The sequence below is a fragment of the Meleagris gallopavo genome, chromosome Z (genome assembly GCF_905368555.1).
Source record: "Meleagris gallopavo chromosome Z, MGAL_WU_HG_1.1, whole genome shotgun sequence".
NCBI lineage: Eukaryota > Metazoa > Chordata > Aves > Galliformes > Phasianidae > Meleagris > Meleagris gallopavo.
In genome coordinates this window covers 35,065,801-35,091,448 of record NC_139435.1, presented here as the reverse complement: position 1 = coordinate 35,091,448, position 25,648 = coordinate 35,065,801, and the positions used below count along the sequence as shown (strand labels likewise).

The window sequence follows — 25,648 nt, the reverse complement described above, 5'->3', positions numbered from 1 at the left end:
GGATAAACTGTGAAGAGCTTGTGGTCATAATAGCTGGCCTGAAACTCCCATTATTTAATTATAAAGAAGATTAAATTATCACTAGATCATTAACATAGGTTAATGCAAAAAATGCAGAACCCAAAACTGCCCTGGTTCTCTGTCAACGATCAGTCCTAAACTAAATGAAACAAAAGGGAGAAGGAGGGGAGGAAACAACAACAACAAACCCACCAGCATCCTGATTAGAAAGTCTCCATGTAAAAAGTACGCAGGCATCAACCCCCTCAGGCTACAGTGATGCAGTTGTACAGTAATTTACTGTTACACTGCTGTCAGGCTTACCTTGCATGACTCATACTGAATCATGAACAAAACTGTGTATTAGAGAAAGAGATGCCGCCCATGCAGAGCAGTGTCTTCAGTTATTCCCACCCTCTTGCTTTCTCCTCCGAGTGGAAACACATTTGTTCACATTTGGCATTGCAGCTATTCTGTTAACACGGTGACTTAATTTATTTCTGTGTGTCTCTAATTGGGGAGGATTTTCAAATTGTTAATACGGTGATATAATTAACAGACAGAGACATTAGGTCAAATCTAATCCCTGGCCATCTCAGAGCAATTCCCCATCTGTAGCATGGAGGAGGGGAGAGGTTAGTACAGTACAGTACGCCGTTAATTCAAAAACATAATAGATAAAATTAGAGCATCATTTATTAACAAGAAAGCAGTGACAAACAAGAAATCAGCATCCATGTGCATAAATCCATGTACTGACAGAACGTTATCCTAAAATCACACACAACTCATTCATTTCAGTGAGAACTGAGGGACTCTCAGAATTAGTAAATATATATAGTTATGAAGGTCTGGAACTGTAAAACAATCCCCTTTGCTAAAGCATGGCACTGCTCATTTGTTTAAGCTGCCAGCATTTATTTTCACTCTCCTGCAAAATTCTTGGGCACCAGAGGACAGCAGAGACAAAGCCTTGGGAAAAGCTGCAGAAATATCTGAAGCACCAGATGGCAGTTTTCTCTAAAACAGTGTCAGGAGGTAGAGAGAAGCAAGGAAATTGCTTTCTTAGGGATAGAATATTTTCAAAACATTTGGATTCTATTGCACTTTTTTTCCTCCACAAAAAATAACCAATCCTTGTTATAGAGTGGGGAATCAGTTTGGTTTTGTAGATTTCAGGTAATAATACCTGGGCTTCTGTGAAGGTGGTATGGCCTCTGTTACTACAGTTATACACAGTACATCTCATGTTCTTGCAGACTGTCTGCTCATCTAATGAGTACTTTCCTTCTAAGTAGATACATCTTTCTCCTTTCTTACAAAAATATCCATGGTCTTTAAAGGGTTTTAAAGTGCAGGCATAAAAAGGTAAATTAAATGGGTAAATTAATCAAAACATGGTAGTTTTAGTATTATATACTTGTGTCATGAATCTTTATTCTATTTTATTACAAGTTTGAAGGGCAACATAGGTTGATGGTCAACTTCAAGTATATAAGAGACTGTGCGGAAAGTAATAACAGCAGTGAGGAAAACTAATTGCATATTTGAATGAAAAGGAAACAGTAGCGAGCAGGTGTCTAGGATCATAGATAGTCTCAGTAATGTTACAAATACCTACAAAGAAAGACAAAAAAATTAATCGATTTATCATTACAACTTGCTCTTTTGTGAGACCAAAGACTTGTATGAATTGCTTCACATGAGACCTAGAAGGGAAAAGAAAGACAATAAAAGAGAAAGAGAAAGAAAGAGGAAAAAAAAAGAAAAAAAAAAAACAGAAAGATCGTGATGCGATTCTTACATTTCTTACTTTTAAAAATGTGAGAATTGAGAATTGCAGGGTACTAGAACCAGATGAAATAGCTCAACTGAAGTTGATTAGTTACATGAGAATGCACTGAATATCCTGTTGAATCTGAGAACACAGAGTAAGATAAAAGAAGGAGATCTTTTCATTGGAAGATAATGTGGAGAAGTCTCTGGACTCTCAGGACGCGCTAGAGACATAACAGCACACCAGTGTGATTAAAAGCTATTAGTCTACTTTATTGTTAAGCACTACTCTATTTATACATGTTAGCAGAGCATTCTGCAAAAAAAAAAAAACTCTTCAATCGTTCACAAAGAACCTTATCCAATGAGAGCCATGAGATGTTCTTTGTTCTACAAAAGGTGTCCTTGATACTGCTTATCTTGCTCTGCAGCTGCTGCTCCGAGCAGCTCCCCCTGCTCCACAGCTGCTGCCCTGAACACTTTTTTCTTACGTTCCCACAGGATAATCTGTCTGGCATCTCATTTCTTTTTTCAGTGACTTAATTTTCCACATTTTTAAGTTGTGATGAGAACACTCATACCTTTAAAGATGTTGAACGTTTACTTCATTTAAAATAAATGTACAAAAAATGATTTGATCTACATGTAGAAAAGCATTAGAAAAGCATTTCAATAAAAGCATCATGGTGCAATCCCTGCATACTTAGGGTGGTTGCCTCTCGATTCAAGCAGTTGCTTTCATGTGCCGAAGTGTTGCAATCTATAGCTACTGCCACAAACTAAGTAGTAAGAACTTGCTCAGGGCAGAATGACCTAAAATCCACTATACAATACTATTCACGAAATATTTGCTTTTAAGAATACTTAATAGATCAATCTGTACTCTAAATACAAAGTGATACCATTTATTATCATTAACTTCAGAGTGCATGAAGTGTAGTCACTCCTTCCACTTCTCTCTGAAGCTGGACAAGACGTTAAGAGTGAACACAGAGTCCATAGATCCCTGTAGATCTTCAGCAAGGCTGAAGTTCAGTGGTTACAGTGAAGTCAGGTGAACCAGAGGTAGTACACGAGTGCACTGGAACTTCATTATAGAAGAAGCCGTGGTGATATAGAAGGATCTTTTGATCTAAAGCCCTAAAATCAACTGGTCAGTCCTCTACATCCATGTGAAGTTCATGGTCCATGGGATCATGAACTGCAGTGGATCCTATGATCAACATAAAAACAATCCTTAGCTTCATTGTTCCCAGTCCAGCAAATGCTAATTCATGTTTCCTCCTGTTCCCTTTCAGTATCAACCTTCTGAACTTTTCTTCGTTTAAAAACAAAACTTATCTGTTTTCTGTGTGCATCTGTTTATTGTACATAAGAAACTGTTGTCAGGTAAAAAATCTTTCTGTCTATACAAAAGGAGAAGTGTTCTCCACAGCTCATTTTTTGTTCACTAGACAAGGAGTTCACTACTGCTAAAGTGTTACTGTTGCAGTTTAGAAGGAACTAAACAGTAGCTTGCCTCCATAAAAGATAATCTGAGAACAAAATATTTTGCACGTAGTGATGGCCATCAGATTTTGTCTAAAGATAAGAAATCAGATAAGTTTTGAAAAGTTTCCTTTTTAATTTTTTCTTTTTAAAATAGCTTAATTTATCCTTCAGAAATAAAGAAACATAAGAATGTCCATTTTTGTAGGCAATGCTTGGACGAGGGAATGGAGAATCCTCAAGAAAGAAAGAAGAAGAGGAAGTACAGAGCAGGCACAGACTGATTCCTATTGGAAGAAAGATTTATGAGTTCTACAATGCTCCCATCGTTAAATTTTGGTTTTACACAGTAAGATAGCTTTTTTGTTATACTGCTGCTTCTTGGTGTTTCTGTGATTCTATGATTCTATGATTGGGCAGAATGGACAAGTACTGACACTTGGATTAAGATCATATTGCGTATTTCCTTGAGAGTCTTCATCTGTCTGCATTGGAGGATTTATCCATAAAGAGCTTAATCTTTTGTGGTCATCTAGCACTTGCTAACCTAGGAGTTTTAAATGTTCATTCATGAAATTAATGATTAACTCTAGGTTATTCTTCAAGTACAAGTAGCTTGCTGAAGTCAGTGCTCCCAAGGAATTCCAAATAGGAGAATTCCCAATGTTAAGCCCAGCAGGAGGCTGATTTTAATCAGGGTATCAGATAAGATAATGATGGATGAAAATAAGAAACCAGCAGAGCATATCTTTCCTTGGGACATTTTTGCTTTGTTGTTTTACTAGTCTGCAAATGTCTCTCTATAATTAAAGTGTTGCTGTAAGTAGCCGTAAGATAACAACGGTATGAATAGCAGTCAGTATATATTAAATTATGTCTAACCAGTCCAATATCCCTGTGTTATAAAGAAGCAGACAATGCACATGATATAGGAGGAAAAAAAAAAAAAAAACTAAGCAAGACTATAGCAAGAAATTGTCAAAAACTTTTCTAGGTAATCTCATAGGTAAACTTATCATTTCCATATTGAAGTTATTACGTGATACAAAGCCTTTTGTTGATTGGTCATCAGGAGTATATATCAATGACTCGCTATCCAGCTGGAATCATGGACTGGAAAGGATTCCATTAGGGTCTCTCCTACATCAGGTGCTGTCTGATATTTTCACTCAAAACTTCAATTATGAAGTTTTGCACATGGCACTGTATTATATTCTATATTATAGAAGGACGAGATCGAAAAGTAAAACAAACACCGAAATGAATCTTTTCAATCTACTTAATTAGAGTACTGTAAACCATTTCACTTTATTCATCACATGACAGATGTGGACTGGTTTGAAGGCCACTAACAAAAAAGAAAGTAAAAAATTTATCCAGAAGTCTGTAAAATACAACATAAGGGGAAAGACTTAAGGAAGTGAGGTTATTTTCTTTAGGAATAAAATGACTGCAGAAGTTCTGCCTTCAAATACATGGGAGTTGCTGAAAAGAGGAATAGAATTCTTGCTAAATAGGGCTGCAGCATGACAGTTGTTGGTAAAATGTTAGGAAACAGCTTTTACCTGTTCTGAGACATATTGTTATAAACTGTGTAAGGAAACAGTACATTTTCCATTGTTAGTAATTTCTAAGTCTATCTTATCAAAACATATGTCCAGTATGGCACATTGCAATTAATTCCACCTTGGTAGTCTGGAATTGGCTAGTTGATTTCTAGTGGTCCTTCCCAGTTAAATTTTCAATCATTCTGCTGAATGCACAGCAAATCACAAATAATGCATTTCTCTCCCTCCTTCTGAAGATGACTTAAAAGAAAAAATGCATTACTAAAATCCAAACAATATGTCTACAGACAGCAGGAGCAACTCACATCTACAGAGATGAAACTGTGGTAGACTGCTTATTCTAGCAAATAGTTCCAGTTTAGCAATTGGAGTTATTACATGCTGAACTGTAGCCATTAAATGTTAATAAGCACAATGAATCTAGAAACTGCTCATCAGCAGCTTAGTCTCATTATCAATTGCAATATGTATTATGCATAACCAAAAAAGTCTTTTCACTGTAAACAAAAAGAAGCATCCTGGCTTTCCCTGTTATTTCAATTCTGAAACAGGAGAAAGAGATCAATATTGTGTTTCCATTTAGACCTGTTTCTACAGTTTTATGTCCTGAGGCAGATCTCATCCAAGGTCACTTATTAAAGGTGGATCTTGGCTGTCCTGTGTTTCAAGAGCAAATTAAGGTTATAGTTCTTGACCAGTTGGCTATATTGAATAGCAAGAGGAAAATAACTCAAATGGGCATTAGAGTTGCACAGCCTAACTCCCTTTTCACAAGCACATAGACAGAAATGTTAATCCTAGATTTCAAAAGCAGTCCTCAAAATATTACATCTCACAGCCTAAAATGGAAGGTGTGACTATGTTTTTACTGCATGCCATTTAAAATAATTTGATTATTCTACATCTACCTATGTACTATTATTCTATATGTCTTGATATCCACCTTCATTCTTAAAATACACAAGAATGGTTTAATTGTGGGGGATTTTGAGTAAGAAATATTTTGTAAGTACTAAGTAAGAAAATTTATAAACAACTTCTTGTCTTCCTCTCTGTCATGCAATAGTTTCAAAAGTCAACAACTCTATTCTCTTTTGTAACTGTTGCATTGAGAGACTTGATTCACAGGTTTCATCCCACAGAGTGCCCGAGAAGATGAAGACTTTCCCCATTTAAATATAAGCTTTAGATTGAAATGCTAGCATGATCTAAGAGGACACATTTCTACCTCCTTGAGGAGTTAAAAGAGGCATTGAACACCTAGCAAAAGTCATCTTCTAAGCATCAGAACAGCTCTGTCCCAATTTTTTCATCTTAGGACCACTTCACTTTTTGATCATTTAATTATTGCAGTCAGTGAGAAAAGTGGAGGGTAGTCTCATTCTTGAAGAACTCTCTTGCAATATACAGGTTTGTCCTTTATTGTAATGTGTACTCAAGTATACACAATACGACAGTATCCATAGGAAGGTAGGGAGGAATAAATCCTTGAAACTTTTTAACAAGTATTCTTCTGCTTAGTTTCTTCATGTACTAGCTTCAAGGGTGAAGATGGCAACCCCAAGCTCTATGTAAAAGCAAGATAAAGGGGGTTCAGTCATTTGCATTAGTAGCACTTTCAAAAAACCTTGAGTACCACTATAGGAATCTGCAGTGAGGTTTGACAGCAGTGTGAGATTGGAACATGCTTCTGGAAGGCTGAATTTACAGGTTTAGAGAGGGATAGGGAAGATGTCACCCTTGTCGGCAGGGCTGATTTCTTGGGGTGAAAATGATGTGATTCTAGCATCACTTCATTCTTAAATCAAGATATAATTGTTTTATTAAGTAAAAAATTTCAATAATTTTCAGTAAATATGAATTGATTAAAAAAAATAGTCACAACAAAAGCTCACATGAAACCCAATAAAAATGAAAAGCTTCTGCTTACATTGAGTTTCCTATGGCTTCTGTCACCTTAGTGTCCTGATTCTTTTAACTACAAATGCTCAGCAAAGGCTGTTGAGTCAGACCGAATTAATAAGATTGCTGTGAAGTGTTTATCGATCAGATCTAATAAACATGTTCTAAGAGGTATGTTGTGTGACGCTGTCTTTTTTTGTTTGGTTGGTTTTTGGTGTTCTTTTTTCAGTGTAGTAGGTTTTGTTTCAGCTAGTCAGGCATGTACAGTTCTGCCCACCCAAATTGAGTTCCTGCTGACTCAGCTGATACCTAGATACTGACCTAAGTCAGTATTGCTCTCAGTTTTCTTCAGGAGTGGTAAGGAAAAACCAAGATAGTTCCAGATTATGCAGAGCTGCAATTTATCATCACTCACAAACAGAAGGACCAGTGTGATCACTTCCTGCTCTGTTTTATGTGGATGAGAAGCCATGATTCAATTGGTTTCCCTATCTGTACAGATATTGATGGCCAACACAAAGAATTCTCCCATGTATCCTTCAGTCCAGCAACTGAAAGGAAAGCAAGAGTTCTGTGACTTTTACACAAAGCATAAGCCAACATAAGAAGACCATTAATCCCATTCTGTGAGAAGTTGACTGCTTAAGTAGTCCTACCCTGAAAGTCCCAAGCCTTTCTATGGCTGTTTCATCTGAAGTCTAATACTGAACACTTAATAACTGTGAGTAATGTGCAGTCAAGAAAGAGCTGTATTGAAATACAGATGTGTGCAGTAAGTTTTCTGCAACAGCAATTATAAAAAGGTCATGTATGGAACTGAATCATCTTTTCTCTGATTTAAATTTGGCTTTAGATACACACTCTTGTAGTGCTGCTGTTTGAAAGGCAAAGTAGACAGGAAGTTAGATTCAGGCCACCACAGAGCCCAGTTACAGAAACTCAGAATTGCTATAGCCCACATTCCAGTGTGACACCTGGGCTTCTGTGAGTTTCATGATTTTGATGATGCAGTTTGCTCATCTTATCTTTTTCTGACCAACCATTTGACTATATTCAGAATGGACAAAGAAACCAGTGTCTTAATTTGTGTTTACAATTGGATGAAAGATTAGGCTAAAAGGTAGATGTATCAGAGAAGAAAAAAAAAAAAAACACCATTGTACTCAAAACCTTGCAGAAAATGTAAGGCAAATAAATAAATGACTATGGTGGCTACTTGCTGCATCAGTATGTTTAGGAGTAGCAGTTTCTGGGGCGTAATCAGAGTGGAAATTAAGGCAGCAATGCACTGATTGAGGACACGTCTATCAATATGTGGAACTTTCTGAGTGCCAGGCAAGGATTGTGCAGAAAGGATGTGAAATGTCAGAGTGAGTCCAAGTTAAACAAACAAGGAGAAGAAACACAGAGGAGATGTGCTAGCAGAATAATGAGTGTTAGAAAGTAAATGAGGAAGAAATATTCACATATGTAACTTAGTAAATTAGTGTTTGGTGTTTGGCACCGTGGTATGTGACAGGACTGTTACTATGGGACAATCTGAGGAGACTGCATTAATACAGTTCTGTTGGAGAGATGGATGTAGCCAGAGAAGAGGATATTTGTGCGTATACTTTGCAGATTCCACATTGTGTGTGCTAATGTGAGCTTTTTTGCACAAACCTTTTTTGGACTCTGATTTCTCTTTTGTCTGTTTAAAGTTCTGAGTACACTGGAATTAGGAATTAGGAATATCAAATCATAAAAGAGGAACTGGCTTGCTTGTATAAATGTGATGACTATTGATATTCATTTCATTTTGTTTCTTTACAGCTGGCATATATAGGCTACTTAATGCTGTTCAATTATATAGTGTTAGTGAAGATGGATCGCTGGCCATCCACACAGGAATGGATTGTCATCTCGTACATTTTCACTCTGGGAATAGAGAAGATGAGAGAGGTAAAGCCACCCCAACCATATAAGACAGCGCCTCTGAAGCAGCTCCATGCCTTTGCCTCTTATCACATTACCAGAGAGCAGAGCTCAGGACTACCCCTCCACTCCCTGTGAGGAGATGAAGGCTGCCATGAGACCTCCCGTTAGCCTGTCCTGCTCTGGGTTGAACAAACCAAGGGACCTCAGCCACTCCTCATGCATCATCTTTTTTTGACCCCTCATCATCTTTGTAGCCCTCCTTTGGACACTCTTTAATAATGTTATGTCCTTTTTGCACTATGGTGCCAAAACTGCCCACAGTACTCCAGATGAGGACACACTAATGCACTGCAGAGTGGGACTGTCCCTTCCCTCAAATATCTGGCAGTGCCATGCTTTATGTACCTCAGGAAACAGTTGGCCTTCCTGGTTGCCTGTGTGCACTGCTGGTTCATATTCAACTTGCTGTCAACCAAGACCCCTAATGTCTCATGTCCCAGTCTGTATGTATAGCTGGGGTTGCCCCTTCCCAGGTGCAGAATCTGGTACTTGCTCTTACTAAACTTCATGTGGTTGGTAATTGCCCAGCTCTCTACTCGATCTAGATGTCTTTGCAAGGCCTCTTTATCCTTGATGGAGTCCAGTTTAGTTTCATCAGTAAACTTGCTCAAAACACCTTCTAGTCCTAGATTCAAGTCATTTTTGAAGGCATTAAAGAGAACCAGCATTAAAATGGAGCCCTGGGGAGCCCCGCTATTGACCATCTGCCAGCTTGATGTAACCCCATTTACTATAAACCCTTGGGCCTGACCCATCAGCCAATTGCTTACCCATAGAATTATGTTTTTTCTAGCTGTATACTGGATGTTTTATCCAGGAGGATACTGAGAAACAGTAGCAAATCCTTCGCTGAAATCCAAAAAGATAACATTAACTGGCTTCCCTTAGTCAACTAGATGGGTGACCTTGTCATAAAAGGAAATTAAAATAGTTAATCAGAACCTTCCCCTCACAAATCTGTGTTCGCTGTGACCATTGTGCTTCAGGTTTTTTCAATAGCTCTGACAACCTTCTTCCATTTAAAAATTGAGAGTGCCTTTCTTATCTGTATAAAAACTTTTCTTCCATTGAATTTCTCTATTCAGATTTCTGCATGAGGAGTGTTAAATAGCATTCACAAATATGGCATGGAGATCTGATGTATCTTAAAGCTTGGCCAGTATCCTTGAAAAGTTGTCCAGGAGCTGAAGTATGTTTTAGGGAGAGGGAAGGGAGATACAATATTATGGAATGGGCACAAAGACATGGGGATATACCAACCAAAAACTCTGCTTCCACAGTTCACTCAAAATTCACAGTTATTCTGTCTGCCCAAGTATCTCATGCAAAGGCCTGCAATAAAAATAGCTGTAACTGGGGGAAAAATTATATCCGTGCTGAATATTGCAGCACATTTCTAATAGGTTTTCCCCCTTTTAATTTTGAAATTTCTTCCTAATTATGTCAAGAAATAGAATGCATCTCCCTAAAGATGCTAAGCAGGCATGTAGAGCAGAAGGAGCATTTAAACGTGGCACTCGATCTGCCAGCAGAGTGATAGAGCTCTGTCATCCCCTGCCCCTCATTGTCTTTCCAACCTGCAGCTACAGCTGTGCCACTTCCACTTGGCCAAATGTGCATTTATTCCACAAAGGCACCAGAGGCCAAATTCAGCCCTGATATGAGTGGGTGCGAGTCCTGCTGACCTCAACTGAAACAGCACATTTGTACCCTTGGGCTGAATTTGTTGCCATCTATGTGTGTCCAGTCTGCAGCAAATGTTTTTGAGGACTAGAGGAAAAATGCTCCTTCAACAGCCACTTAGACTCCAAAGGTAGGTTTCAAACACCATGTGGCTAATACTACTTTATAAACAAAAGGAGCAGAGGAAAATACATTAATTGTGTATCTGTAACAGAAAGAAAATGGAAGAGGGAGGCGGCAGCCACACGAGGGCTCCGCAGCACTGATGGAATCAAGGCGCCCCTGGCTCCATAGGTGGCAGGCTGCCAGCAGGAATCATGTGTGCCGTTTATATCTCATCCCAATTCACCCCATTTATATTCACCCCAAATTCTCCTTTCCACAAAAGTTTATCAAGAACTTTTGTGGGAATGGATTCCTAACCAGATGTTCATGGAAAATGAGCCTGAAATTCATTCTGGAAATGAACTGTAAGAAAATTGTAAGAATGGCATTCCTCTCTTCAAGGAACTGTATGAGTCTGCTCAAACGTTCTTGGGCTAAATATAGAAAATGAAAACAAACAGCTTGTTAACTAACTGAAAGCTTGGAATTATTCATAGAAATCATTTTAGGAATAGTTTCAACAGTAATTCAGGGGAACAATCAGCTCTCCCAAATGATCTTGCAAATAGAGTGATGATAAATTCATAAGGTAAGATTAATTATTTTTATGAATTATGTTCTCAGCTGTGGAAATGAATTTTCAAAAACTGATCCAAATAGGAGCTAATCTTTACTGAATTTAATGCAAAATCAAGATCTTTATGGTCGTAAATTATTTCTTGATAGTTTCACAGACATCTTAGAATAATTTTCTTTAAATCAAAAGCTTTTTTAACAGTGAATTTATTGATTAAGTACCTTTCTATGCTTTTCCCCCTATTCCAAGAGTAATTAAGATCAATCTGAAAAATAGAAAGTCAAACCTAAATTTCTTCTTATTTTGTGGGGATTTCAGAGGAACTGAGGTTTTCTTCCTTTTATAGAAAAAAGTTATATGTAGTGTATACAGTTACAGGGTTATACTGTACTTGAGCTTCATGTTACAGCTTTCACAAAAGAAATCAAAGACTATACAAGGTATTTATGTGTTAGGAGGCTATCAGCTTTGATTTTGGTTTGTGTAGCACCAATCTGTTTACTTTAGCTTTATACGGGCTTAAATTAAGACAACTCAGCTGGCTCCTCTCCATGTCCTTTGTCCTTCAGATATTGATGTCAGAGCCTGGAAAATTGTTACAAAAAGTTAAAGTTTGGCTGCAGGAGTACTGGAATGTTACAGATCTCATAGCTATCCTCCTGTTCTCTGTTGGGATGGTCCTCCGTTTGCAAGATCTGCCACTTCGGAGCGATGGCCGGGTGATATACTGTGTGAACATCATTTACTGGTACATACGGTTACTAGACATCTTCGGAGTAAACAAGTATTTGGGACCATATGTTATGATGATTGGAAAAATGGTAAGGAAATTTGGTTTTTGGCTTCTATTTTTTGCAATAATGTTCTTGACTCAATGTCTTTGGAATTTGTCAGTGAAATCACTTTTTTTTTTACAGATTAGTATTTCCATGTAAACTAAAAATCAGGTCCTTCTTGATTCAAGTCATCTGCACAGATCCCCCAAAACTGGCAATTAGACACTTCTTGTTGTATTTAATGATATATTGCTTATCTTTCTACCGGATCTCTCTTGAATACCAAAGCCATCCTACATCTTAGTGCCTCATTTGCAGTAAATCCAAAGGGTACAAACTCTTAACTAACTGCAAATTTGTTGCAAACTCTTAACTTCATTAAGGTTAAAAGACAAAAAGATTCTAGACTTCGAGATTCTCAAAGAAATTGTGTTATTGTAGGTGTAGTATGTTTAGAATTGTAATAGCTATGATTAAGACTGACCTTTCTATATTTTGTTCCATATCTACATGTCCTTGCACTCTGCCTGTTCAGGTGTATCCCTGTGTATCACTGTGAGGTGAGAAATCAATGTGCCTAACTGCAGCCTCTATCCCCTGGCCATATCACATCTATATAGTGTGGCAGGAATATTAATAATTTACATAATAGTAAGCTCATGTAAAGGAAATCAAACAATATTTGATGCTGGATATATACATTTTTACTTTATATATATGTATATAAATAAAAATATATTTCAGTAGTAATAGCAGGTATTTGTTGATGGGAGAGGCTTTGCAGAGCTCCAGAGTGCAGCAGAGAAAACACTCCAGAGTTCTTGCTATATATTACTGGAAAAGGACAGCGGGACAAGTGACAAGACCAAAGCCACAGGGGAACCACTGCATTATTGTTTGTTTCTTTTCTGTCCCAGTTGCACCACGTGTCTTCATCGGAGAATATGGTGGTCATTAGGAATTACACAGCACACCATGTATAAAACTCCTGAAAAAACATTTATCTTTCTGTTGTGCAGTAATTTTCACAAATGGCACGACCAAAAGTTTCAGAGCTGTGGTGGTAGCAAAGGCCATTCAAAAACCAGTTCAATATTAAACAGATTGGCCATGGATAACAACCTTTCAACAGTCAGAATTATGGAGGGCTGATAGAAGCCCAGCTTCCCCAGTAGAATAAACAGTGGCTTTTTTTCTCCTGTGGCCAACACAGAAGGGAAATGGTTGAAAACAGCAAAATAAAATAATTTCCATCCCTTTGTCATTCTCACATGAATTAAGCTTTGCTCCACTTTCACTGGAAAACAAATGTAGGAAAATCATTAGCCCCTGTAGGTTTGGGTACCCACACAGAAGGTTTTGAATTCAGCTACCAGAATACTGTGAAGGTGTGGGCATTTGTAAAGGAGGGAAGTTGTTTTATTTTGTGCCTTCCTGTTATTTGATTTCCATCCCTCATCCAATTTTCCATGCACTCAGCAACTCTGACACATCTACTTTGCCCACACATGCAATGCCCAGCTGGTTTGAGTTACATAAATTTGCCCCTCACATCTGTTTTCTGGCCATCTTATTCCCCTGTGCTATGGCCAACCCATTTATAACACGCACAGACTTCCCTGGGAGTTGCACCTGCTCACTCCCTGCTGCACTGCCTATTTTTAAATCACATGCCCATCTACCTCCTTGGGTTCTTTCTTTTTCATCATCTTGCAAGTACCATTCAGTACTGTGGAGACAATCAATTTCTACATATTTCTTCAGAATAAGCCTATCACAGCTATTGAGCTCCTCAGCAAACTATACTTAACGCAATCCACAGACTGAGCTTGTATGCTGGACTTCTGTTTGAACAAACTTTAGACTCAGGAGAGAACAGATGACTCCTTCCCTCTTTCAGCAACTTTCCCTTCACCTGCCTCTCCATTGCACCCAATATGGCAGCTATAATAGGTTTTGCCTCTGGGCATTATGAACAAATATGCAAAGGGCACAAATGGGCTTGAGAGGCTTAGAAGTAAAGATTGAGAGAGGAGGAGAAAGCTAATGGACAAGTTTATTATTGTCAACTAATTTCAGCTGCAGAATGTGCTTATTATGCTGTGCTCTTCTAATCTCTGCACAACAGTATATTTACTTCACTTCTATTGGGAATGAAATGCGACCACTGTGGCATGCCAAGAGAGTCAGAAGTATATCAGTTTTCTTCCTGCTTGGGAATGCCTACTTTTTTTTGTTTCTATGGGAAAAAAATTTAAAAAAAAAAATTAAAGATTTTTTTAAAAAGAAGAATTAGAGACAACTTGTTAATAAAACTATACCAAGCACCTTATTTTATCACTTTTTAAAATAAGTGACTAAAATTTTCCACAAAATGACTGAAAAGAACATTGCCTTGTTAAAACAGCAATTGTAATTTTACCCTGCAGGCCAAAGAGCTTTACACACTGCCCATTACAGTCAGTGGAAACTCAAGTATCTAATTCACCAGATTTTGAGATGGTGAAGTTTTTGAGAGAGAATACACTGAAGGAGGGGAAAAGATAATAAAATGCTTGAAAAAAAGAGTAACACTGAAAATTTAATGTCTTGCAATGTGAATTCAAATCTTCTCAAAAACTTTGGAAGCATGTAAGAAATGTTCTTAAATTTTCAGCAAATAATTGTTATGTTTATTAAATCATATTACATCATATATTTCAACCTGAAAACATCAGAGAAGAAGGGAGGATACAGGTTTCATCACTATATTTCTTTGCTGAAGACAGTAAGAACTAAGTGTAATTATGCAGCTTCCCATTTCAGGTTGCCATCTGAGATAAAATCATCTGGAATTCCTCTTCAATCAGGTTTTCTTGAAAGATGAATGCCCTGAATAACATAGGAATGTATATGATTCATATTTCTTTAAGGCATTTGTTTTCCTCTCCCATCTCCCTAGTTGTGTTTTGTTTTTTTTCTTTCTGTCTTTCTTTCCTGCATTCTTTTAAGTACCTCTATATTTTCATTTTTCCCTGCTTCTTTTCACCTTCCCCAGTCCCTTCTTTCTGGCTTTTTAAGGCCCTTCCAGCAGGACCCTGTTCTGCGGGTCTCTTTCTCTCCAGTCTCTCTCTTAATATGAGAATATTCCTTCCTCTATTTTCTCTACTGGGCTGTTTCCCAGTGTTTCTTCAATCTCCTATCTCCCTCCCTGTGCTTCAGAGCTGAAGTACCCCCACAACAGTGGCAGATCCATCTGCTGAAAGAGTCCCCCACCTCATCCACCAGATGAAATGAGCCAGCTTGCTCTCAAGCTGCAGCAGGCCCAGCATGGGACTGTAGGCCACCACCACTTGAGATGCACGTGGGTTGCACACCTGCCTGCCCTGCAAGGCACTCAGAATGCAGCAGTGCCAGAGGGTTTAGGACTCAGAAGGTTTAGAGCCCTGTGGGTTGAACTTTGGCTGGAGACAAAAGTTACTTCCACAACTGTGAAAAAAGTCTCTGTCATAATTTTGTTATAAATAAAGGCCTGTTACTAAATGTGTAACTATAACTTCTTGAGGGAGCTTAGCAGAGGCCATACAGGATTCACATTTTTTTTCACAATCAGTAGGTCCTGTCTATGCTGTACCTGTTTGATGCCCAGGGCCTCACTTTGCTCTGCCCTCTGGAGGGCCTTACTGATACTGCTGGCACAGCTGCTTTTCTAATCTTCAGCTTCCACTCAGAACCTCCTAGGACTGATGTCCCACTTTTTCCAGGAACATTTTGAATGGGTAGACACTTTTTGTTGGCACTAATTAAAGTTGTGTGTATGCTAATGAGGTATTCAACAATGCAGAAAAATAGGTCTGAGTGTCTGTGTTAGCTGCAATTTTCTTTTTGGTAATATGGCATTTGTCAGTCCCCATCACCAGGCTGGTTTCTCATCCAGCCTGTAGCTTTCCTTTCTCACTGGTTACCACTGTGGTGTCCCTTATGTTGCCATAACAGGCTGTTCTGCCACCCATTAGTCCTTATGTTATATGCAGCTTCCTTCCTTTGCACCAAGACAATGAGTACCAGAAAATAAAATAATCCATTTCAGCCCTTTTGTTTTACTACAGTTGTTAGTAGGCAGTTATAAACAATACATCGACTTGCAACCCTTACTCTGACCAGGCTATTGATGCCAGTAAACCTGTATTATTTATTGTTCAGGCAACTGGTGTGACCAGATGGTAGTTCATGTTTTCAAGTCTATTCATAACATTTAAATTGCTCGTAAAAGCAACAGTAGGCAAAACCAAGGACACAAGAATACCATTTTCCTTCTTTGAAAATGAAATGCTGTGTGTAACACTGAGAAGAAATTGTTTCTGAAAGTTCTATTTTTAAGGTTTAATTTTTTTTTTCTTTTTTTTCAGCACGTAATGGAAATACAGACAAATAGATTCAACTCTTATCCCTTCTCTCTCTCTTTTTCTCTCATGACATTCAGATGATAGATATGATGTATTTTGTCATCATCATGTTGGTGGTTCTGATGAGCTTCGGTGTTGCAAGACAAGCTATTCTCTTCCCCAATGAGGAGCCTTCATGGAAGCTGGCAAAAAACATTTTTTACATGCCTTATTGGATGATCTATGGAGAAGTGTTTGCAGACCAGATAGACCGTAAGCAAGTTTATGATTCTCATACACCAAAGTCAGGTATCCAACTTTGATCAGATGATGTCCTATTAGATTATGTGTATGTGCTCAATAAATGGCTCAGGATAGAGGACCCTTTATCACAAAGAACTGTCACCAAATATTTTTACAGCTAATACTGGAGTGTCAATTATAGAACCTACTCCTGCCATCACTCTGCAATTATTTAACCGGAAGTCTGTAATGCTAAATTATATTGCAAATAAATAACATTTTAAATGTTTCCTTTTTACCTGTTGGATAGTGGGGATACCCTCCCAGATATCTGTGATTAATTCTTTGGTATATTTGAGACATAAAATGTCTCTTCATTTCCTTTCATCCATTTGTTTGATTTTAGACGTAAATGCTTTCTACCTAACTTCATACTGAGCATCAAACCTAATGTACAAGATTAGATCTTCAGTTCCTGCTCCTCACAAGAACTAATCCGCTGTGTTTTCTTTTCCCTGTTACCTACTCACTGCCACCACCGTAATGCTAAACTGAGTAATAGAACTCTCTGGGGAGAGTAGATACATTATTTTGCTTTACTTATTTACTGGAAGGCAAGAGCGTGCTCACATCAATGCGAACAGAACAAAAGCCAATACTTCATGTGCTGTCTCCTCAGGATTCGTTTGTCTGCTGATCAGTAAAATGCCAGTTTTCCATCTAAAATAAACCTCCTGGTGCTGCCCCGTGTATTATGCCCAAGGATAGGGGTGGTCATGAGAAATGAGGCAGTAGATGACAAATGGAACAGTCTATCACTAACAAACACCGACATGTAACTGATGTTTATCATTTCTACCTAAATGTGTGTAAATCTCAGCAGCATTTAGAAGTATATCTTCCAGCAGCAAATGGCAGCTATTAAAACACTATTTAAGGTATTTGTTTTTCTCCTATGCACCATCTTAGAAAAGTGCAGTGTTTTCTTAATTTATCTTTTGTTCAGTATTGACAAAGCTTGAATGGAAAAAGGTGTTGATTTTTTCCAAACTGGTTAATGTAATAAACATATCTGTACCACCATGAGTTACCCCAGATTACTCAGTTCAAGATGGACAGAGGTGTACATATCACATCTGATATTTCAGCAGTTCCATGTTTGTTTTTTTATGGCTAGTGCAGAATCATTATTGTGGATACAGATGATGCCTCTTTTTTATGATCACTTCAACACTTTGTTCTCAGAGGCAGCAAGACATGCATAGAAGCATGAAAGTACCTTAAATCACACAGCTTCTCCCCAGGTTTAGCTTCTCACCTAAACCTAATCCCCTCATTTTTATCCCTTATCCTTTTTTTTTTCTTTGCAAAAATTCATTTCATTCCAAAGACATAACAGTTGGGGGCTTAAAACTTCAGCCTGTGCCAAAGGCATAAGACAGTAGTAAGGGTTTATCCCATGCACAAGCAGAATTCTGTCTGTCCCTCTACAAGCGGCCATTTATTGATGTTGTACTAAGTAATTCCATAGTGCAATAGACATGACAATTGGCTGAATAAGCAGTTCTATTTTTTTGATGAAGTGCTGATTATAGTTTAGAACCCCAAAACCTAAGAAACTAAAGTGTCTTTGAATGAAGTGTGGTTTTTAAGTATAAAAAGAGGGTGGCAGGCTCCATATCCTTGCATGAGAATTTAGGGGTGGTCTTATATGTTATTCAGAAACACAACATTTAAACCTTGGAAAAAGATGCAAGATAATTACTTCTGAGGCTTAGAGAAAGCAAAATTCCCAATGGTTTCAACCCCAGCTGTAAGTGTAGGTGTGCTGTTCTTATGTCTTTGTCAAGGAAACTAGGAGTTGCAGTGAAAGTGGTAACGCCAGAATGAAAAGCAGCACCTAGTTCCTCCTTCCTGAGAGACAGATGATGCAGGGAATTAGAATCTGCCACTCTTTCAGCAAAATTATATGCAATATGTCATGTCTATCTGAGGCTTGATTGTCTCAAGAAATTATACCACTGGGATAGACTGGGAGCAAGAGCAAATACTAGTGATGTTAGTTACTCAATCAAAACTACCTGATTGGCACACAAAAAGTTTTATTAAGATGGTTACATTTTTTTCACTCCTTGGAAATTTATTGTTATCAGTTTTCCAAGTTGTTCTAAGCTAAATCAGCCACCGTGTTCACGTTAGAGTACTACAGAGTTTGTACTTTCTCAAGTAAGATAAAAATTGTTATGCTGCATCTAAACTTCACTTGAATGTATAGCTTGAAGCAGATTATTATCGTTCTTGCTGTTATAGCAAATCTAAAAAGGTTTTTGTTTGTAATATTCTCTATATTTTTGTGCTTAATATTGAAACATTATTTGCAAGTCTGGGATTCAGCAAAAATGCTAATCTTGGAAGTGCATATACTTTTAAACCACGGTACTGGAGATTATCCTAATCTTTCTGAGAAATGTACAAAAAAAAAAAAAAAAACAGTATGTTTCTGTAAAATTTCTGACTTCATTTTCTTTTCTTTCACATTCTGTTGTTTTGTGAAGCATGCCATTAAGGCTGACCAGATGCAATGTCTCAGTACATTTCATCAGCTGGAAGCCTGTCCATTCACTGTGTCTGGTCTGATTTTTATCTGAATGCACTACATTGTTAAAACATTAACTGAATTTCTCTCCAAAGTAATGCATTTCTTGTACAATTACGTGTTTTACCCATTCTGTCTGTATACATTTCATATTTAAAATGCATATGTTAATTGGAGTGTGCATTAGTGTCTTGTCAGCATGTGATCCCACCTTCAACTCAAAAGTGAGGACAGAATTATATCCTCACTTCTGGGAATATGAGTGCGCTATTCAGTGGTATGGTTTATTATCAACGGTGTACACAAGCACAATATTCCTACAGATTCCTGACTATCAACCAGATATATTAAAAAATAATAAGTTTAGAACTCAACTTATTTTTTTAGGCAAATTCAACAACAAAAAAGTAGAACCATTGTCAAAGTAGTTTCCTCTCAGACTGAAAGTTCATCACAGCTGTATTAGCTCAGGATTGGAGAGAGGTCTGAATCAGGAGCTGGTTATAGCTTCTGGATTTCAGGGATTGTGTCACTTTTAGGCTGTCTTTCTTAGTGAGGCATATCACTGTGCTGCCCTATGCCCTATGGGACCCAGATGATTTTGTGAACATCTGTGCATAAATGCTGTAAAATCTCACCCTCAGTTTGCCTCACTTAGTCATTTTGCTGTCAGTAGTAACCAAAAACTTCTGGACATTGTTGTCACATGCAGAGGACTCTGTTTTCATTTTGTCAAGCTCTCTGCCCATGCAGAATAATAGAATTACATAGAAATACTGAAAAGGAAAAGATTATTCCAGGGAATTAGTTTGCTTGGTTGAAAATGTAGGTAGATGACAGAAATGGCAACATGGGAAATGGGGGTCACTTGGAGAAAATCAGCAGTAGACTACACATTTTCCTGTACTCAGAAGATGTAGCAACTAAGCGTGCTGTTAGCCAGCATGGATTTGGGTTAGATTTTTCTCTCTTGGGGGGTTTGAGTTCTTCTTCAGACGTGCCTGTTGTCTCACATGTCGGATTTGCATCTGGATTTTCTTTCCAGTTGACAGCATTTCAAGTGCCATCTGGAATCTGAGATTCAATCTGACTTGTGTTTGTCCCATGTGCCTCATTGAAAAATCCTATATATTTGAAGTTACGATGGGGCTTCCCTTTCTTGCTTGCTTATGTTGGAGCAATGCCAAGTAACCAGAATGCCATTGTTTTGGTAAAATATGAAAGACAGGTTATTATGCATAGGTTTCAACTGCTCTTGATCTTAAGAGGAAAATATAATTAATACAAAATATTTTTATCTAAATTCCTTATATTTCATAGCCTCCTAGAATTTATTTCAGTTCTGAAAGATTCCTTAGCATAAATGAGAATTTTATACTAAATTCTATACAATCTTAAAGGTTTCATCCTTTGTTTCTCTCTACAGAAGATTTGTGTAAGAGTTGTCGCTTACATGGATCATTCTGGAATTAGAAGTATCAGAGCAGCTTTGCACAAGCAGAATAAATCATGCCTTTTTTTTTTTTTTTTCATCTGTGTTGCAACTCTGAAGCACAGGCAGTATTTTTAACTTTGTTATACAAAGGCAGAGAATAATATTTTGTACAGCCTACACACAGTTTTGAGAGTCTCTCTGGCCTGAGCTGCAGCAGTCTTCCCCTTCCTAGCACTCCTCTGAGATTCCATTTGTTTGGATGTTTTGATGCAGGGAGGAGGAGGGAGAAAGCACTAGAGAGAACAAGAAGAGTAAAGAGGTTTACTCTACATAATAATCAAAATATCATGTGATTGGAGAGATGTTTTGTGTCATTACAATGTGGCTGAAAGCAAGAAGCAATTATTAAGGTCACAGTGCCATAGTTAAAGTGACTTTCTTGAAATAATGAGACACTTTACAGTTCCCTGAATGCTGACAAAGAGAGTAATTATATGAAATTCAGAGTTCCCAGAGTTCAGAGTTCTGCCAGTGAAGAACAGGAGAAACTTGGGCAGCTCACTTGGCCTTTTTTCAGCATTTACTGTCTTGGCAAGCTAGTAAGTGAAATCATGACAGGTTTTAGTACTGTTTTATTTTGAATAAAAAAAATATAAAATGCTTTCATTTTCTTTGGGTTCATGCATATCAAAATTGGAAGGACTATGAAAGCGCACTTAGAATGCCCAGACTTATTAAAAAAATAATAATTAAAAAAAAAAGGTGGGGATTAATTTGTTATTTCCACTTATTGGTTTCCATATTCTTAAGAATCATGATCATATTAACCCATTCAGAAGTTTCCATGATTTCAAATGAAATTCTACTGTGAAAGCGGCATCCATTTTTACATGAAAAGTTTCCATCAAAGGTAAAAAGTTATTTGATAAAAGAACTGTTCAGCTACACATTTTCCTGTCTCCATTTTTTACCACTACCACCTCAGAAGGCTGCAGCTGGGGAAAGAGTCATGCCACAAAAATTTGCAAGTGTTGTTGCTCAAGCTCTCCACCCAATGCAAAGTAAAAATGATCAGTGCCCATGTGGTGAAAGTGATTACACCAGGGAAACAAATCCTTCCCAAGCTTTGCTATTTCTGTAGTCTGAAGCACATAGATATATGGGCTGCTGTTTTTTGCTTTGCACCAATTTGCTGGCCAGGAAAGAGGAAGGGTTAGGTGTGTAGCAGGAAGGGCCCACACAGGAAACTGTAAAGAGGAGCCAGGAAGGAAACATAAGCATAGGGGCAGACTGTGAAACGGAAAACAAAAGATACAAAAATTATGTAAAACCACAGATGTCAGGGTGCAGTATTTGAAAGCTGAGTGAATCTAATACATGGAATTTAAATTAAAATTCCAACCAGTTATCATTTTTTAAAGCCTGACATCAGAGCATAATGGCCTACCTACATCCAGCATCCTTTAGGTATCAGTCTGCCTGGAGTTTTCAGTTACCTGGAGCATGCATGTAGTTTTATACTAGCTGAGTTTCTTTTAATAAAGCATTTTACCAGGTTAAGTGTTCTACCTACTTCTGCTAGAGCAAGTCTGTAATGTAGAAAGATAGGAATATATTTCCATACATGTTAAAACTGTTCTTTGAAAAGGTTTGTCATTACAGTATGTTATTGTACATCCTATAAAAAATCCTGCATTTCTCAAAATGCAATTAAATTCATCAAGTGGAATTCTAATTTTTTAAATGCAAAGAAGCATCTTCATTATCAAAAAAGAATATCATTGCTACTCTTTGCCACCTGCCATGTTCTTTCCCTAACAAAGAGAGAAACTTCTGTTTCTTGTTTTCTGGGAATATATTTAACAGTTTCTTTAATGGTGGGAGAACTGTCCTTTAAAATTAATGTTGTAATTTAAAGATGGGATAAGATGTTCATTTCAGTGATATGCATTAGAACACAAGCTTCAGCATTTTGGATACACATCACATGTTTTCTTATGCAGCTAAGATTTGAAGATTGAGTGTTGGCTCAGATCTCCATGAAGTAAGGCACAAAATTAGTATTTGCTATTATAACTTTCTCCAACAGAACTGATAAGAGAGAAAAATTTTACAAACCACGGCACAAACACTGATCGGTGTACAGAAAAGACGATGGAGGCTTGTCTGTATACAGAGTGTATTGTGGCCATCACTGTGAGATGTATACTAACAGGAATGCATTAGTGGCATTCTAAATACTCCAGTGTAGGCCAATAAATTTGGATAAATCACTTCTGTCTTAATAGCTGTCGAGAGAGAGTTTTATAGATGAAAATCTTTTTTGTTGCTGTTTAAATAGAAATTTGGAATAATAAAATTTATCTAGACATTGGGCTTAGGTTTTTATATCTTTGACCTAAAATTTAAAATATGCTTTTCAGAATTTTCTCTCATCTCTACAAAAGACATTATTTGTTCTCTGATTTAGCAGACAAAAAGACAACATTTTTCATCAACTTGTAAAGTGATTGCTGCATTCCTGATGAAATCATGACAGGTTTTGGTACTGTATTACTGTATCGTGTTGGCCTTTGTAGCTCTGAATCAGCATGTGAGTTAATGTTTCCACATAAACAGAAATGCCTCACCTTGAGTGCCAATACCGTGTTGATTGTCCCAGTTTCTGTTGGATGAAGGCTGAATGAACTTAGCCCAAGAAATCTAGCAGTATTTTGTATGCCTAAATGAATCAACAGAATTACAGGGGTTGGAAGGGACCTCTAGAGATCGTCATGTCCAACCCCTTGCTAAAGCAGGTTCTTTAAAGCAGGTGGCACAGGAAAGCATCCAGGTGGGTTTTGAACATCTGCAGAGGAGACCCCACAGCTTCTCTGGGCAGCCTGTTTCAGTGCTCTGTCACCTTCATAGAAAAGAAGTTCTTCTTCATGTTTTTGTGGAACTTCCTGTGCGTGTCATGTCATGTTGCTGAGCAGCACTGAAAAGAGCCTGGCTCCATCCATGTGACATCCACACATCCACCATTTAGAGATGTGTAAGCATTGATAAGATCCCCTCTCAGTCTTCTTTTCTCCAGGACAACAGATGCATGTTACTTAGACTTTCCTCATAAAAGATGCTTTAGGCACCTCATCATCTTTGTAGCCCCCCACAGGACTCTCTAGAAGTTTTCTGTCTAGAAGCCACTGGTTGGAGCAGAGCAGGAGGCACAAAATCAGTACAAAATTAAAAGACCTGCAATGTGATATTTTCTGAGAAATAATGAATTACATTCACACAGCTCCAGTAATAAAACTTATTTCTGTAAGGAAGAAGCTCTAGAGATAATGCTTGTAAAATACTTGGGTTTGCCGTTTCTTTTTATGGAAGTAGAATACTTCAGGATGTAGCTGATACCTGATGGAGCATGTACCCTTCTGTCCCATATTACTGTGTTGGTAATAACACAACACCTGTACATATTGCCCAAAACCAAGCACCCATCTCTCAAATACTATCGTATGATTGCCAGTACAGTCACCCACAGCAGAATCCCATGCTCTTTAAATCAAGGTCAGAAGGATTCTTTTGATTAAAATATTTCATACTGGGTATCATAGATGTTTTGACATGGTATAAGATTTCACAAAACATATAGCATTTGCAAGGTTTGTTGTCCATTATGTCAGAGGGAAATGGACAAGGGGGAGGTAGCCACAGCACTAAGCAAATTCAACTAAGATGGTTGTATATCTAAGCTGCTTCTTTGATTTTTTTCTTGAAGAGCTAATTAAAAAAGTACAAAGGACCATCAGGGCAGCATGAAGCTAGGAGATGATAAGCAGAACCCACACTTCCAAATGCAGCTATGTAGATCGTCCACAAGATCACAAAGGCAAACAAGCAAAAAGAAGAAAAGCATTTCATAATGTTTTCTTCCTCTTTGCTTCTGTTCAAAAACACTAATAAGGAGGTCTTTTCGGTTCCAAAACATCTGGGGAAGAAACAGGTGACAACTCAGCTGCTATATGTCCCTTTACCTGGTACAGTGAAGACTTTAAAATTTCCCCCGTAGTTTCTAGGAGTGCAGTCAAAAGTCTGTATTAGGAATGCAGTCTAAAGTCCTTATTTGCAAATAGCCATTATGAATACTTCCCAGAAAGCCTCTGAGCAGTGCAGCTCACAGGAGTATATGTATTCTTTATTTTCATGTGTCTTTTTCTTTACGCTATTTTTCAGATCTCTATTGAAAGACAAATAAAAAAAATAACAAAAAGACTGAATTTTCACCATAAAAAAAAAATTAAGTAGCTTTTTAGCTAATGTAGCTTTTTGCAGGATTAAGCCTGCAAAATTTTGATCATTTCATTTGTACATCCACAAATTACTACAGAGTCCTAAGATATTTTAACTATATGGAACAGGCAGCCTACTCACAAAGATGGATGTCCTGAAATTTTGGAGTGGAATATCTTGATATTCATGGCAAATAACACACAGCATCAAAAACTTCAGCTTGTAAAATCTGTGATAAATTTGACAAGCATGTGATCACCACCACCTATAGCAAGTGCAAATTTCTTGGGGGGAGCATCAATGCCACTGTTTGGAAGATATTGCTTTGGCAGGCAGACCTTCATAAATATTTAAATATTTCTGTATAAAGCAGTGAAAAAATAAGATTCATTCCTACTTCGCTCTTTTGCGTTTTCATTCCCAGCTCCTTGTGGTCAAAATGAAACTAGAGAAGATGGCAAGATAATCCAGCTGCCTCCTTGCAAGACAGGAGCGTGGATAGTTCCTGCCATCATGGCCTGTTACCTCTTGGTTGCAAACATCCTTTTGGTGAACCTCCTGATTGCTGTTTTCAAGTGAGTGACACATTGCAAAGAATGGATTTGGGGAGGACAGGAGCATTATTTGTGGTGTCAGAAAGCAGTTGAGCTTCTGACTCTAATGAGAGCCATTTTTCAGAAGATATGAGAGTGAGAAGGTATAAAGTAGTAGCTTGTCTCCAGGGAATGAGGGAAATGCCAAGTTCTTCACATTGTCTCATTTCCAAGGACAGACACCTGATGACAGTGAGAGCAGAAAAGCCAAACATGTTAAGTTCCGTGATGGCATCATTCACTCTCAATATAGAAAATGAGAATAAAAATATTTTCCTCTCATTTTGTTG

The 25,648-nt window shown here is 37.7% G+C and overlaps 1 protein-coding gene across 1 annotated transcript in view; it reads left to right on the top strand.

Annotated features, from left to right (window-relative positions):
• Positions 1–25,648, top strand: part of TRPM3 (transient receptor potential cation channel subfamily M member 3) — a 134,791-nt gene that overhangs the window by 93,855 nt on the left and 15,288 nt on the right. The window contains exons 19-23 of the mRNA XM_085214067.1: positions 3,473–3,613; positions 8,547–8,675; positions 11,646–11,897; positions 16,315–16,525; positions 25,190–25,340. Of these exons, the coding sequence (XP_085070193.1) occupies positions 3,473–3,613; positions 8,547–8,675; positions 11,646–11,897; positions 16,315–16,525; positions 25,190–25,340 (884 nt within the window). The remainder of the gene's footprint in view (positions 1–3,472; positions 3,614–8,546; positions 8,676–11,645; positions 11,898–16,314; positions 16,526–25,189; positions 25,341–25,648) is intronic.